Genomic DNA, 16361 nt, shown 5'->3' with positions numbered 1-16361 from the left:
TTCCATGCTGTAAGTTTGTCTGTTTTCTATACTTCTCCCCAAAGAAATCTGTTGAGGCTGGCTGCGGGTGGGGGTACAATGAAAAATTTCAAAACCAAGATTGATTTAGAATTTTCCTTAAGGCGGGTAAATGTGGTTAAGGTACAGATCAGCCACGATCTAATTGAATGGCAGAAGAGGCTCGAGGGGCCGAATGGCGGCCTCCTGTCCCTCTGTGAATGCAGCCTCAACACACGCTCTCTGATAAATTGCAGGTTTCCACGGATTCGAACAACCGAATGTTCACCACTCTGGTCCTCTGCGAGTCCAGGCAAGACGAAATGGAGAAGGGGATTCAGGAATCACCTGTGGCCCCGACCCCTGAGCATCTCCTCACTAATAAACTCTTCCTACCTGAAGGTGAGATTTGCACTTACCCGGGGCGTGTTCCTCACGCTCCTCTTTATAACCTTGGACACGCTGCTGTGTATTGCCCCTTACTCATTACCTTTACCTTCAGCAACTCATACACCAGGTCTCAATTAATTTGCTGCAGGTAACTGGGAGGGTTGATGAGGGTGATGTGGTTGATGTGGTGTACATGGACTTCCAAAAGTGCCACATAATAGGCTTGTCAGCAAAGTTAGAGCCCATGGAATAAAATGGCCAGTGGCACCATGGATACTAAATTGTCTGAGTGACAGGAAACAGGGGGTAGTTGTGAAGGGTTGTTTTTCGGACTGGAGGAAGATATGCAGTGGGGGTTCTCTAAGGGTTGGTGTTGGGATCCCTGCTTTTCTTGATCATACATTAATGACCTAGTCTCGGATGTACAGGGCACAATTTCAAAATTTGCAGATGAGACAAAGCCATTGGAAGTATTGTGAACTGTGAGGAGGAAAGCGATAAACTTCAAGAGGACATAGACAGGTTGGTGGAATGGGCGGACAAGTGGCGGATGAAATTTAGTGCAGAGAAATTTGGGCGGCGCAGTGGTTAGCACTGCAGCCTCACAGCTCCAGCGACCTGGGTTCGATTCCGGGTACTGCCTGTGTGGAGTTTGCAAGTTCTCCCTGTGTCTGCGTGGGTTTTCTCCGGGTGCCCCGGTTTCCTCCCACAAGCCAAAAGATTTGCAGGTTGATAGGTAAATTGGCCATTATAAATTGCCCCTAGTATAGGTAGGTGGTAGGGAAATATAGGGACAGGTGGGGATGTGGTAGGAATATTGGGATTAGTGTAGGATTAGTATCAATGGGTGGTTGATGGTCGGCACAGACTCGGTGGGCCGAAGGGCCTGTTTCAGTGCTGTATCTCTTAAAAAAAAAAAAGAGGTATGAAGTGACGCATTTTGGAAGTAGAAGGAGTGGCAATATAAAATAAAGAATGCAACTCTGAAGTGGGTGCAGGAGCAGAGGGACCTGGGGGGGTGTATGTGCCCAAATCGTTTTAAGGTGACAGGGCAGGTTGAGAAAGCAGTGAATGAAATATATGGGATTCTGGGTTTCATAAACCGGGGAATAGAGTGCAAAAGCAATGAAATTGTGGTGAACCTTTACAAACCACTGGTTTAGTCTCAACTAAGAGTATTGTGTCCAGTTCTAGGCACAGCACGTTAGGAAAGATGTAAAGGCATTGGAGAGAGTGTAGAACAAATTCACGAGAATGGTTCCAGGGATGAGGAACTTCAGTGACGTGGATAGATTGGAGAAGCTGGGGCTGTTTTCCTTGGAGGAGAGAGGGCTGAGAGGAGATTTGTTCGAGGTGTTCAAAATCATGAGGGGTCCGGACGGGGTAGATGGGGAGAAACTGTTCCCATTGGCGGAAGGGTCGAGAACCAGAGGATGCCAATTTAAGGTGATTGGCAGAAGAATCAGAGTTGAGCTGAGGAAAAACCTGTTTACGTAGAGAGTGGTTAGAATCTGGAATGCACTGTCTGGCAGTGTGGTGGAAGCAGAGTCAATCGAGTCAAACAGAATTGGATAACTATCTGAAGAGAAAACATTTGCAGGGCTACGGGGAAAAGGCAGCGAAGTGGGACTAGGTGAGTTGTTCTTGCAGAGAGCCAGCACAGACACGATGGGCCGAATGGCCTCCTTCTGTGCTGTAACCGTTGTATGATTCGACAAGTAGCTGGGAGTAAAATTGAAACTCCCTCCAGCCCATCTTCTCTCTTCAAAATTTACAAGTCTAATTGAAAGGCAAACGAGAACATCCGTTTGTATGGTGCCTCTGACGAATCTATGAATCTCTGACTCGAAATGGGGGAGGTGTGCAAGAGGGCAGAATTAGAGGTGTGCAGAGATCTGGGAGGGTTGTCAGGCTGGAGGAGGCTACAGAGATAGGGAAGGGCCCGTTAACACGGAATCCTCCGTCAGGTGACAGGGCAGTGGAGAAAATGGGCCAACAATGGTTTTATTTTTATTTAGAGATACAGCACTGAAACTGTTGGCTAACTCCTGTTAGAGGAGGGAGAGCACACAGAAGGAATGGGTCACGTCTGCAGTTTAAGCCCCGTTAATTTCTCATCCATTTTCCGCCGTTAAGGTCTGTCATTTCAACAGTCAGTCAGTCAGCAGCAGGTCATCCACACAAACAGTGTAAGAAAGTTTGCATTGGAGTTAAAGGAGAATCGCAAATGGAGGCTCCCTAACCCCAGGCTGAAACTGTAAACCGTCTGCTCGACTGCACTTGGGTTGACAGAGGGTGTTCCAGGCTTCTGATTACTCCATTGAAGTTATCTCCCAGACCTGTGCTGTGTAGTGGGAGGCTGGTGCACTGAGGGGCAAGGGGGCTGTCTGGGGGTGGGCTGCAGGAGGAGTGGAAACAGTCTGCATTCCCACCCACTGTCTGGTGTCTGAGAGCAGCTAACCTGGCCCTTGTTTGCTCTCTGCCGCCCTCTGCTGTGCTCTCAACATTAGCACACTCACTGCTCTCTGCTGTACTCTCACAATTAGCACACTCACTGCTCTCTACCTCTCTCTCTGCTGTACTCTCACCATTAGCACACTCACTGCTCTCTACCTCTCTCTCTGCTGTACTCTCACCATTAGCACACTCACTGCTCTCTGTCTCTCTCTCTGCTGTACTCTCACCATTAGCACACTCACTGCTCTCTGTCTCTCTCTCTGCTGTACTCTCACAATTAGCACACTCACTGCTCTCTACCTCTCTCTCTGCTGTACTCTCACCATTAGCACACTCACTGCTCTCTACCTCTCTCTCTGCTGTACTCTCACCATTAGCACACTCACTGCTCTCTGTCTCTCTCTCTCTGCTGTACTCTCACCATTAGCACACTCACTGCTCTCCACCTCTCTCTCTGCTGTACTCTCACCATTAGCACACTCACTGCTCTCTGTCTCTCTCTCTGCTGTACTCACCATTAGCACACTCACTGCTCTCTGTCTCTCTCTCTGCTGCACTCTCACCATTAGCACACTCACTGCTCTCTGTCTCTCTCTCTGCTGTACTCTCACCATTAGCACACTCACTGCTCTCTGTCTCTCGCTCTGCTGTACTCTCCATTAGCACACTCACTGCTCTCTCTCTCTCTCTCTGCTGTACTCTCACCATTAGCACACTCACTGCTCTCTGTCTCTCTCTCTCTGCTGTACTCTCTCCATTAGCACACTCACTGCTCTCTGTCTCTCTCTCTGCTGCACTCTCACCATTAGCACACTCACTGCTCTCTCTCTCTCTCTCTGCTGTACTCTCACCATTAGCACACTCACTGCTCTCTGTCTCTCGCTCTGCTGTACTCTCACCATTAGCACACTCACTGCTCTCTGTCTCTCTCTCTGCTGTACTCTCACCATAAGCACACTCACTGCTCTCTACCTCTCTCTCTGCTGTACTCTCACCATTAGCACACTCACTGCTCTCTGTCTCTCTCTCTGCTGTACTCTCACCATTAGCACACTCACTGCTCTCTGTCTCTCTCTCTGCTGTACTCTCACCATAAGCACACTCACTGCTCTCTACCTCTCTCTCTGCTGTACTCTCACCATTAGCACACTCACTGCTCTCTGTCTCTCTCTCTGCTGTACTCTCACCATTAGCACACTCACTGCTCTCTGTCTCTCTCTCTGCTGCACTCTCACCATTAGCACACTCACTACTCTCTGTCTGTCTCTCTCTCTGCTGTACTCTCACCATTAGCACACTCACTGCTCTCTCTCTCTCTCTCTGCTGTACTCTCACCATTGGCACACTCACTGCTCTCTGTCTCTCTCTCTGCTGTACTCTCACCATTAGCACACTCACTGCTCTCTGTCTCTCTCTCTGCTGCACTCTCACCATTAGCACACTCACTACTCTCTGTCTGTCTCTCTCTCTGCTGTACTCTCACCATTAGCACACTCACTGCTCTCTCTCTCTCTCTCTGCTGTACTCTCACCATTAGCACACTCACTGCTCTCTGTCTCTCTCTCTGCTGTACTCTCACCATTAGCACACTCACTGCTCTCTGCCTCTCTCTCTGCTGCACTCTCACCATTAGCACACTCACTGCTCTCTGTCTCTCTCTCTCTGCTGTACTCTCACCATTAGCACACTCACTGCTCTCTGTCTCTCGCTCTGCTGTACTTTCACCATTAGCACACTCACTGCTCTCTACCTCTCTCTCTGCTGTACTCTCACCATTAGCACACTCACTGCTCTCTGTCTCTCTCTCTGCTGTACTCTCACCATTAGCACACTCACTGCTCTCTGTCTCTCGCTCTGCTGTACTTTCACCATTAGCACACTCACTGCTCTCTACCTCTCTCTCTGCTGTACTCTCACCATTAGCACACTCACTGCTCTCTGTCTCTCTCTCTGCTGTACTTTCACCATTAGCACACTCACTGCTCTCTACCTCTCTCTCTGCTGTACTCTCACCATTAGCACACTCACTGCTCTCTGTCTCTCTCTCTGCTGTACTCTCACCATTAGCACACTCACTGCTCTCTGTCTCTCTCTCTGCTGTACTCTCACCATTAGCACACTCACTGCTCTCTGTCTCTCTCTCTCTGCTGTACTCTCACCATTAGCACACTCACTGCTCTCTACCTCTCTCTCTGCTGTACTTTCACCATTAGCACACTCACTGCTCTCTGTCTCTCGCTCTGCTGTACTCTCACCATGAGCGCACTCACTGCTCTCTGCCTCTCTCTCTGCTGTACTCGATCTCTGGTTGATGCGGAGGGATGCACTTGCTTGACCAGCTTCTGACTGGACCCCTTGTCACCTCTGATCCTTTCCCCTGCCCAGGACCCTGCGGTCATTCGGTGGAGAAGCTGACCGCCAAAGACATCGGCAGCGTGACCGTCAAGACTCTGCGCATCAACGCGGACAAAATAATGGACGACTTCAAGAAGAGGCAGATTCCTCGCTTCAGGTGAGTGACCACCACTTCGGTCAGGTGGACGCTGTTTTCACCCCACCACCCTCTCCCGCTCCCTCCCCCCTCTCGCTCACTCACTCTCTCGCCCCCCCCTCGCTGCCTATCTAACCGAATGTCTGCCTGTTTTTAGAAACGACCCACCTGGTCCATCAGTCACCACAGCCACGCAGGAGCTGTTGCGATTGGCCGAATCGCACCCAGATGGCATTCCCAGGCTGGACCCTATCAATGACCTGCAGCTGAAGGACCTGGACCTGGTGGACAGCTACACCAGGGCAAGACGTCTCGAAGACTCTCTCACCACTTTCACCTGTGTCTACAGCCCCAAATTCTCCACTGAGGTACAGGCTCCCCTTCTCCTCTTGGCCCTTTACTCCCTGACCTGTCTCTCCTGGGGATATATACTCATAGCTGCCTAAGCGTTACCCTCCTGTACATTATGCAGAATGCTGCTGTTTGAATGCAGGCTTGACGGTGAGTATCAGTGAGTTATTCAACCATCGGGGGCGGCGTGCAGCAGAGTGTGATCCTGTGTCGAAAGGTACATCCATGCACTTCCCAATCGGAGTCACTGGACAGCCATTGATGCTGGTATTATCCTAGCTCATTTCTTCCCTCACCCCCTTCACTTCACCACACTGCCCCCCTCACTTCACCACACTGCCCCCTCACTTCACCACACTGCCCCCCTCACTTCACCACACTGCCCCCCTCACTTCACCACACTGCCCCCTTCACTTCACCACACTGCCCCCTTCACTTCACCACACTGCCCCCTCACTTCACCACACTGCCCCCTCACTTCACCACACTGCCCCCCTTCACTTCACCACACTGCCCCCTTCACTTCACCACACTGCCCCCTTCACTTCACCACACTGCCCCCTTCACTTCACCACACTGCCCCCCTCACTTCACCACACTGCCCCCTTCACTTCACCACACTGCCCCCTTCACTTCACCACACTGCCCCCTTCACTTCACCACACTGCCCCCTTCACTTCACCACACTGCCCCCTTCACTTCACCACACTGCCCCCCTCACTTCACCACACTGCCCCCTTCACTTCACCACACTGCCCCCCTCACTTCACCACACTGCCCCCCTCACTTCACCACACTGCCCCCCTCACTTCACCGCACTGCCCCCCTCACTTCACCGCACTGCCCCCTTCACTTCACCGCACTGCCCCCTTCACTTCACCGCACTGCCCCCTTCACTTCACCACACTGCCCCCTCACTTCACCACACTGCCCCCTCACTTCACCGCACTGCCCCCTCACCCAACTTCATTTCCTTGTCCATTGACCAACTGTGGCGTCTCTGAATCTCCCTGCTCTGGGGCTGCACGTGATTCCAGTCCTGCATTCTGCAGTTCCCTCCCGATGTCCCACTGCCACCGGGACAGCCCAATTGCTGCGCTGAGGGGGAATCCAGGAAGGGGCAGTGCCTGTTACCACATTCCCAGAGGGAAGGCAGCTAATCCCTGACATGTTCAGCTCACTCAGTGAGTCGCTGTACGACGCTCTCTGTGTGCGTAGGCAGTTTCTGGGAGTGATTCATCCTGAAAGGTCCACCTCCCTGCAGCAAGAGTAGATAGGGGTCAACTGACATGAGCTAGCCAGTGCTGATAGTTCATGTTTCCACAGTCCACACGACTCCGGATCAGTCTGGCGGAGGGAGAGGGTTGGAGAGACACTGATGTACTGACGTTTGGTGTTTCCCTCTGCAGTACACACGACTCAGGATCGGTCTGGGGGAGGGAGAGGGTTAGAGAGACACTGATGTACTGACGTTTGGTGTTTCCCTCTGCAGTACACAAGGATGCACGAGCGGATGATGATTAAAGATGAGCTGGAACGACTCCGCTTCCTGGTATCAGACCGGAGCCTGATGCTGCTGCCAGAATATGAGCAGAGAGTCAGTGTAAGTGTGAGAGAGCACGTCCGTCACAGTGAGAGTCAGTGTGAGAGAGCACGTCCGTCACAGTGAGAGTCAGTGTGAGAGAGCACGTCCCTCACAGTGAGAGTCAGTGTGAGGGAGCACGTCCGTCACAGTGAGAGTCAGTGTGAGGGAGCACGTCCGTCACAGTGAGAGTCAGTGTGAGAGAACACGTCCCTCACAGTGAGAGTCAGTGTGAGGGAGCACGTCCGTCACAGTGAGAGTCAGTGTGAGGGAGCACGTCCGTCACAGTGAGAGTCAGTGTGAGAGAGCACGTCCGTCAGTGTGAGGGAGCACGTCCGTCACAGTGAGAGTCAGTGTGAGGGAGCACATCCGTCACAGTGAGAGTCAGTGTGAGGGAGCACGTCCGTCACAGTGAGAGTCAGTGTGAGGGAGCACGTCCGTCACAGTGAGAGTCAGTGTGAGGGAGCACGTCCGTCACAGTGAGAGTCAGTGTGAGAGAGCACGTCCGTCACAGTGAGAGTCAGTGTGAGAGAGCACGTCCGTCACAGTGAGAGTCAGTGTGAGAGAGCACGTCCGTCACAGTGAGAGTCAGTGTGAGAGAACACGTCCGTCACAGTGAGAGTCAGTGTGAGGGAGCACGGCCGTCACAGTGAGAGTCAGTGTGAGGGAGCACGTCCGTCACAGTGAGAGTCAGTGTGAGGGAGCACGTCCGTCACAGTGAGAGTCAGTGTGAGAGAGCACGTCCGTCAGTGTGAGGGAGCACGTCCGTCACAGTGAGAGTCAGTGTGAGGGAGCACGTCCGTCACAGTGAGAGTCAGTGTGAGAGAACAGGTCCGTCACAGTGAGAGTCAGTGTGAGAGAACAGGTCCGTCACAGTGAGAGTCAGTGTGAGAGAGCACGTCCGTCACAGTGAGAGTCAGTGTGAGGGAGCACGTCCGTCACAGTGAGAGTCAGTGTGAGGGAGCACGTCCGTCACAGTGAGAGTCAGTGTGAGAGAACACGTCCCTCACAGTGAGAGTCAGTGTGAGAGAGCACGTCCGTCACAGTGAGAGTCAGTGTGAGGGAGCACGTCCGTCACAGTGAGAGTCAGTGTGAGAGAACACGTCCGTCACAGTGAGAGTCAGTGTGAGGGAGCACGTCCGTCACAGTGAGAGTCAGTGTGAGGGAGCACGTCCGTCACAGTGAGAGTCAGTGTGAGAGAACACGTCCGTCACAGTGAGAGTCAGTGTGAGAGAACACGTCCGTCACAGTGAGAGTCAGTGTGAGGGAGCACGTCCGTCACAGTGAGAGTCAGTGTGAGGGAGCACGTCCGTCACAGTGAGAGTCAGTGTGAGGGAGCACGTCCGTCACAGTGAGAGTCAGTGTGAGGGAGCACGTCCGTCACAGTGAGAGTCAGTGTGAGGGAGCACGTCCGTCACAGTGAGAGTCAGTGTGAGGGAGCACGTCCATCACAGTGAGAGTCAGTGTGAGAGAGCACGTCCGTCACAGTGAGACTCAGTGTAAGAAGGCAGTTCGGTCACAGTGAGAGTCACAGTGAGAGAGCACGTCCGTCACAGTGAGAGAGCATGTCCGTCACAGTGAGAGTCAGTGTGAGAGAGCACGTCCCTCACAGTGAGAGTCAGTGTGAGAGAGCACGTCCCTCACAGTGAGAGTCAGTGTAAGTGTGAGAGAGCACGTCCGTCACAGTGAGAGAGCACGTCCGTCACAGTGAGAGAGCACGTCCGTCGCAGTGAGAGAGCACGTCCGTCGCAGTGAGAGTCAGTGTGAGAGAGCAGGTCCGTCGCAGTGAGAGTCAGTGTGAGAGAGCAGGTCCGTCGCAGTGAGAGTCAGTGTGAGAGAGCAGGTCCGTCGCAGTGAGAGTCAGTGTGAGAGAGCAGGTCAGTCGCAGTGAGAGTCAGTGTGAGAGAGCACGTCAGTCGCAGTGAGAGTCAGTGTGAGAAGGCAGGTCAGTCGCAGTGAGAGTCAGTGTGAGAAGGCAGGTCAGTCGCAGTGAGAGTCAGTGTGAGAAGGCAGGTCAGTCGCAGTGAGAGTCAGTGTGAGAAGGCAGGTCAGTCGCAGTGAGACTCAGTGTCAGAAGGCAGGTCAGTCGCAGTGAGACTCAGTGTCAGAAGGCAGGTCAGTCACAGTGAGAGTCAGTGTGAGAAGGCAGGTCAGTCACAGTGAGACTCAGTGTCAGAAGGCAGGTCTGTCACTGAGTCAATATAAGTCAGGGTGGAATAGGATGGCCACTTTCTTCACTGTGAACAGTGGAAGGTGCATCTGATCAAACAGCGGGGTCGAGCAGGGGCATTGCTGGCGGTGGAGAGAGTGGGAGTGTGGCCGGCGGGAGGGATCGGTGGGAGAGAGGGCAGGGGGGAGGAGAGTGCAGGGGGGAGGAGAGTGCGGGGGCGGGGCAGGGGGGAGGAGAGTGCGGGGGCGGGGCAGGGGGGAGGAGAGTGCAGGGGGCGGGGCAGGGGGGAGGAGAGTGCAGGGGGCGGGGCAGGGGGGAGGAGAGTGCAGGGGGGAGGAGAGTGCAGGGGGGGAGGAGAGTGCAAGGGCGGGGCAGGAGGGAGGAGAGTGCAGGGGCAGGGCAGGGTGGAGGAGAGGGCAGGGGGCGGGGCAGGGTGGAGGAGAGGGCAGGGGGAGGAGCGGGCAGGGGGCAGGGCGGGGCAGGGGGGGAGGAGCGTGTGGGGGCGGGGCAGGGGGAGGAGAGGGCAGGGGGTGGGGCAGGGGGGAGGAGAAGGCAGGGGCGGGGCAGGGGGAGGAGAAGGCAGGGGCGGGGCAGGGGGGAGGAGAAGGCAGGGGCGGGGCAGGGGGGAGGAGCATGTGGGGGCGGGGCAGGGGGAGGAGAGGGCAGGGGGAGGAGAGGGCAGGGGGCGGGGTAGGGGGAGGAGAGGGCAGGGGGCGGGGCAGGGGGAGGAGAGGGCAGGGGGGAGGAGCGTGTGGGGGCGGGGCAGATGGAGGAGAGGGCAGGGGGGAGGAGAGGGCAGGGGGCGGGGGGAGGAGCGTGTGGGGGCGGGGCACGGGGAGGAGAGGGCAGGGGGTGGAGAGTGCAGGGGGCGGGGCAGGGGGGGGAGCGTGTGGGGGCGGGGCAGGGGGAGGAGCGTGTGGGGGGTGGGGGGTGGGTGGAGAGTGCGGGGAGCAGGTGCAGGGGCACACAGTGGAGACAGTACAACTGTCTCATATTCCACAGTCTAACGACCTGACATTTTGTCTCCTCTTCCTCATACACAGGTGTTAAAAGTCCTGAAATACATCGATGGGAGCTGTGCTGTGCAGCTGAAGGGCCGAGTGGCCTGTGAGATCAGCAACCACGAGCTGATTGTGACAGAGATGGTGTTTGAGAACGTGTTGACTGACCTGCACCCAGAGGAGATTGTTGCTCTTCTGTCCTGTCTGGTCTTCCAGCAGAAGACGCAGGTGGAGCCAGAACTGAATCAAGTGCTGCGTAAGGTGAGGCCGCATCGTAATACGGACCCTGCTGTCTGGGAGGGCGGGTGCTGAGGGGGTGAGGGTAATAGGCAACTGCCAGTTCCACTCCATAACTGTTCCCCCAGTTTTATACCGTACGTGTGGCCTTCCAGCCCTTCGAATTTGTCCTCTTTAAAAGAAAAGATTGTGAATATCTTTCACAAACCTTGGGACTTTACAAAGAACCTCAAAGCCAATGAAGTATGTTATGTGCAGCTGAAAAGGGGCGTAGGAGCTTCCCACTGTCCACTCTCCACTGTCCACTGTCCACTCTCCACTGTCCACTCTCCACTGTCCACCTCCCGACTGTCCGTAATCATGTTTTGTTAAAATGTTGCGTCAACCCGAATCTGTCAGGTTAAATAAACTGACGGATGACATTTGTTTCTCGTACGTTTAAAAAAAATTAACTATTTGTTTTTACCCCATTTCTGAAATGTTCACAACCTCGCCCGCCGCGCCCGTTCCCCCTCTCTCGCCCGCCGCGCCCGTTCCCCCTCTCTCGCCCGCCGCGCCCGTTCCCCCTCTCTCGCCCGCCGCGCCCGTTCCCCCTCTCTCGCCCGCCGCGCCCGTTCCCCCTCTCTCGCCCGCCGCGCCCGGTCCCCCCCCTCTCGCCCGCCGCGCCCGGTCCCCCCCCTCTCGCCCGCCGCGCCCGGTCCCCCCCCTCTCGCCGGCCGCGCCCGGTCCCCCCCCTCTCGCCGGCCGCGCCCGGTCCCCCCCCTCTCGCCGGCCGCGCCCGGTCCCCCCCCTCTCGCCGGCCGCGCCCGGTCCCCCCCCTCTCGCCGGCCGCGCCCGGTCCCCCCCCTCTCGCCGGCCGCGCCCGGTTCCCCCCCCTCTCGCCGGCCGCGCCCGGTCCCCCCCTCTCGCCCGCCACACTCAAGAATAGATAGATAGAGAGAAGAGGGTAAGTTGTTTCCAATTCAAGATGAGGTAATTGTTCATGATTTACAGTAACCATGTCGAATCTTCTCAGGAGGACAGTCTCTTTTTCAAGGTGCAGGCCTGGGTGTTTGTAGTCTCGAACTTGTTGAGATGTAGTAGAGTTTTAACTGTTATAACTCAGTACAAAGCTGGTGGTGTGGATTTTATTGCCTTCGCAGGCTGAGAGTTAGTTCATTCATGTTGATAAAAGTCATTAATTTGCAATGGTGCTCCATTTTGTCTGTGGTACAAGTGTCCATGTGCTTGTGGTTTTGTTTACCTGTTGACTTTTTAAATTCATAATTCTTCCATTTAATTATTTCATCACGGCTTCTTCCATGCACGGCAAATACTTTTAAAGTGTGGCCACTGCTGTAATGCAGAGAAGTGCAGTAGCTGATTGGTGCACAGCAAGATCCCACAAAGTAATGAGGTAATTGACGAGATGATATGTTTTGTTGCTGGGTGAAGGATTCAGGAGACCGGAGAGACCTCACCTCCTCGTGGATCTCTAACGTCCACCTGAGGTGTAGGGTGGGGGGGGGTGGGTTTAACATCCCATCCAAAAGATAGTGCAGCACTCACTCAGTACTGCACTGGGAGTGTCGATTGTGATTGTGTGCTCAGGTCTCTGGAGCGTGATTTCAACCGCCGACCCTCTGACACTTTGGTGGGAGGTCTACCCCCTGAGCTATAGCTGACTAGCCCCGCCTCTGCCCCCGCCCCCCGCCAGTTAAGCAATCTGCAGCACTGCAAACGCCCTGGGACCTAGCCAGCAGGCCACTGGTTAAAGATCCTTCCTACACTGCATTGTGAATTATGGACAGGATCACTGAACAATGCAACTCGCAGCCTCTCTGACCCCCAACCCCCGAACCCCAACCCCACAAATCCTTCCGTGTGCAATCACAAGGCACCCACCTGGTTTGAACGTGTCCCTTTTTCCGCAGGGAATCGAGCGAATTCGTGGTGTAGCGGAGAGGATTGCTACTCTGCAGCGAGAATGTAACCTGCAGGAGTCGATCGAGGATTTCGTGGACCAGTTAAAGTTTGGTTTGGTGGAAGTGGTGTATGAGTGGGCCAGGGGTCTGGTGAGTGTCCGTTGTCTGGGTCTTTATCATCCGCGTGTTGTTTTATCTCTGCTCTGCTGCTGTCTCAGTCCCAGCCCAACAGTCAGCTGACAGGCCCCGCTTAGGAGCTTGTGGGAGTTTCCCCAGCAACTTTTTATGGGGGGCGGGATTTTTTAACCCGCGACCTCTGCCGAAGGTCACTGGCACCTCCATGTACACACACACGCACACGTTTTTCCCAAAACTCCAGTGATCTTCAGGAGGTAACACAACCGAGTGGACCAAAGCCCCAGTACTGGTGCTCTCCTCTTAACAGTAATGTCAAAAAGTTGATGTAGAAAGCGAGAGTGGGAAAGGTTGAAGCAAGGCTTGGGAGCCCTACGGGAGGGGGTCCAGAGGCCCAGGCAGCTGGTGGAATTTAAATTCAATTAACTGATTGATTAAAAAAAATCTGGAATTGAAAGCTGGCCTCAGTAATGGTGAATGAATCTATCATCGATTGTCGTAAAAATCCATCTGCTTCACTAATGTCCTTGAGGGAAGGAAATCTGCCGTCCTTACCTGGTCTGGCCTACATGTGACTCCAGACCCACAGCAATGTGATTGACTCTTAACTGCCCTCTGAAACGGCCTAGCAAACCACTCAGTTGTCAAGAGCAGTTAGGGACGGGCAACAAATGCTGGCCTTGCCAGTGATGCCCACAACCCCCCTCCTCCTTAAAGAATAAAAACAAATTGGCCGCAGGGCCTCCTCTTGTAAGATTCTCAGGAAACGTTGAGTTTCTGTCGCCCAAGGCATGGCAAGCTTCAAGCAGAGGTCACTGGATTGTGATCAGAAGGCAAGGGGGTGGAGGGAGGGAGCCCAGGCTCCACCATTGGCGGCCATGCCTTCAGCTGCCTGGGCCCTAAGCTCTGGAATTCCCTCCCAGAACCTCTCCGTCCTCTCCCTGAACCTCTCCGTCCTCTCCCTGAACCTCTCCGTCCTCTCCCTGAACCTCTCCGTCCTCTCCCTGAACCTCTCCGTCCTCTCCCTGAACCTCTCCGTCCTCTCCCTGAACCTCTCCGTCCTCTCCCTGAACCTCTCCGTCCTCCCCCCCTCAACCTCTCCGTCCTCCCCCCCTCAACCTCTCCGTCCTCCCCCCCTCAACCTCTCCGTCCTCCCCCCCTCAACCTCTCCGTCCTCCCCCCCTCAACCTCTCCGTCCTCCCCCCCTCAACCTCTCCGTCCTCCCCCCCTCAACCTCTCCGTCCTCCCCCCCTCAACCTCTCCGTCCTCCCCCCCTCAACCTCTCCGTCCTCCCCCCCTCAACCTCTCCGTCCTCCCCCCCTCAACCTCTCCGTCCTCCCCCCCTCAACCTCTCCGTCCTCCCCCCCTCAACCTCTCCGTCCTCCCCCCCTCAACCTCTCCGTCCTCCCCCCCTCAACCTCTCCGTCCTCCCCCCCTCAACCTCTCCGTCCTCCCCCCCTCAACCTCTCCGTCCTCCCCCCCTCAACCTCTCCGTCCTCCCCCCCTCAACCTCTCCGTCCTCCCCCCCTCAACCTCTCCGTCCTCCCCCCCTCAACCTCTCCGTCCTCCCCCCCTCAACCTCTCCGTCCTCCCCCCCTCAACCTCTCCGTCCTCCCCCCCTCAACCTCTCCGTCCTCCCCCCCTCAACCTCTCCGTCCTCCCCCCCTCAACCTCTCCGTCCTCCCCCCCTCAACCTCTCCGTCCTCCCCCCCTCAACCTCTCCGTCCTCCCCCCCTCAACCTCTCCGTCCTCCCCCCCTCAACCTCTCCGTCCTCCCCCCCTCAACCTCTCCGTCCTCCCCCCCTCAACCTCTCCGTCCTCCCCCCCTCAACCTCTCCGTCCTCCCCCCCTCAACCTCTCCGTCCTCCCCCCCTCAACCTCTCCGTCCTCCCCCCCTCAACCTCTCCGTCCTCCCCCCCTCAACCTCTCCGTCCTCCCCCCCTCAACCTCTCCGTCCTCCCCCCCTCAACCTCTCCGTCCTCCCCCCCTCAACCTCTCCGTCCTCCCCCCCTCAACCTCTCCGTCCTCCCCCCCTCAACCTCTCCGTCCTCCCCCCCTCAACCTCTCCGTCCTCCCCCCCTCAACCTCTCCGTCCTCCCCCCCTCAACCTCTCCGTCCTCCCCCCCTCAACCTCTCCGTCCTCCCCCCCTCAACCTCTCCGTCCTCCCCCCCTCAACCTCTCCGTCCTCCCCCCCTCAACCTCTCCGTCCTCCCCCCCTCAACCTCTCCGTCCTCCCCCCCTCAACCTCTCCGTCCTCCCCCCCTCAACCTCTCCGCCCTCCCCCCCTCAACCTCTCCGCCCTCCCCCCCTCAACCTCTCCGCCCTCACTCTCCTATAAGATGCTCCTCAAAACCTGCCTCTGAGCAAGCTTTTAGGGTCACCTGCCCTGCTACCTCCTTATGTGGCTTGGTGTCAGATTTTGTTAATTGCTCCTGTGAAGCACCTCGGGGATGTTTTAGCACTTTAAAGGCAATTTGTTATTGTTGTTGTTGCTGGACCCAGTAACGCAGTCTGTTTCCTCTTTCCTCTCAGCCCTTTGCTGAAATCACCAGGCTCACGGACGTTCAGGAGGGGATCATCGTGCGGTGCATTCAGCGGCTGAACGAGACGTGTCGCGATGTACGCAATGCCGCCCGTATCATCGGCGACCCCACCTTGAACGCCAAAATGGAGCAGGCCTCCAACCTGATCAAAAGGGACATTGTGTTTGCTGCCAGCTTGTACACCCAGTGACAGCCTTCACCGGCTGGGCCTTTGTACGCCAACAACTGCCGCCTCCTGTAATATAAATAAACAGCTGAGTAAGAACCTCTGCCTTTCTAGTCAGCTGCGTTTTATGGGTTTGCATGGCCCTTTCCTCAGCACTGGATTCTGCTGCTACCAGATATTCTCTGCCTCCCCCAGTGGGAAAGGAGTCTGGATCATTGTCGAGCCTGAAATCTAGCACAGCACCACCCAACTCTCACTGCCATACTTCCTGGCAGCCACTCGAACTCCGAATGCTACCCTCTGATCCGCTGAGGGTTCAATTGTGGCAGAGCAGCGTTTCCCGCCAATGTCACAGTTATTTTACCACAGCGGAGGCCATGCAACCCATCGGGTCCATGCCAGCTCTCCGTAGAGCAATCTAGCCAAGAAATTCCCCCCGCCTCGGGAAAAGGGAAACGGGTGCATGTCTCACCCGTTTAATGTTCTAGCCCTTTCAGTCGGTGCTGCTGTTGTGCACTGTGTTGTGAGGTTGTAAAAGGCACTAGATAAATGCAAGTATCTGTCTGTCTTTAGTCACGATACTGACTTGAAGAAAATCCTGCAGCACAGGAGGAGGCCATTCGTTCCATTGTGGCCGTGCTGCCTCTGTGAAACAGTGGTCCCACTCCCCCGCAGCCCTGTTCTGTGTCCCCTGCGCCCCCCTCCCCCCCGCTATGTCTCTTTTCCCCCCTTCCCGCCCCCTCGCGGCCCTCATCTCTCTTTCTTTCCCTCTCCCCACAGCCCTGTTCTCAGTCTTGCCTCACCCTGTGGCCCCTCTCTGTCTCTTTCCCCCCCCCCCCCCCCCCCCCACACCTCCGGCCCTCCTCTCAGTCTCCACCACCCCCCCCCCCCCCCCCCCCCCCCCACCAACCACCGGCCCTCCTCTCAGTCTCCACC

The 16361-nt window shown here is 55.8% G+C and overlaps 1 protein-coding gene across 1 annotated transcript in view; it reads left to right on the top strand.

The window, feature by feature from the left end:
- skic2 (SKI2 subunit of superkiller complex) overlaps positions 1-15524 on the top strand; it is a 97071-nt gene extending 81547 nt beyond the window's left edge. The window contains exons 23-29 of the mRNA XM_068009368.1: positions 255-399; positions 5230-5356; positions 5493-5703; positions 7179-7289; positions 10482-10700; positions 12590-12730; positions 15249-15524. Coding sequence (XP_067865469.1) covers positions 255-399; positions 5230-5356; positions 5493-5703; positions 7179-7289; positions 10482-10700; positions 12590-12730; positions 15249-15449 — 1155 coding nt within the window. The 3' untranslated portion in view covers positions 15450-15524. The remainder of the gene's footprint in view (positions 1-254; positions 400-5229; positions 5357-5492; positions 5704-7178; positions 7290-10481; positions 10701-12589; positions 12731-15248) is intronic.
- Positions 15525-16361: the final 837 nt, after the last annotated feature.

This window comes from Heterodontus francisci, chromosome 29, assembly GCF_036365525.1.
Source record: "Heterodontus francisci isolate sHetFra1 chromosome 29, sHetFra1.hap1, whole genome shotgun sequence".
In the NCBI taxonomy this organism is placed as follows: domain Eukaryota; kingdom Metazoa; phylum Chordata; class Chondrichthyes; order Heterodontiformes; family Heterodontidae; genus Heterodontus; species Heterodontus francisci.
This window is presented reverse-complemented; position numbering and strand designations above follow the sequence as displayed.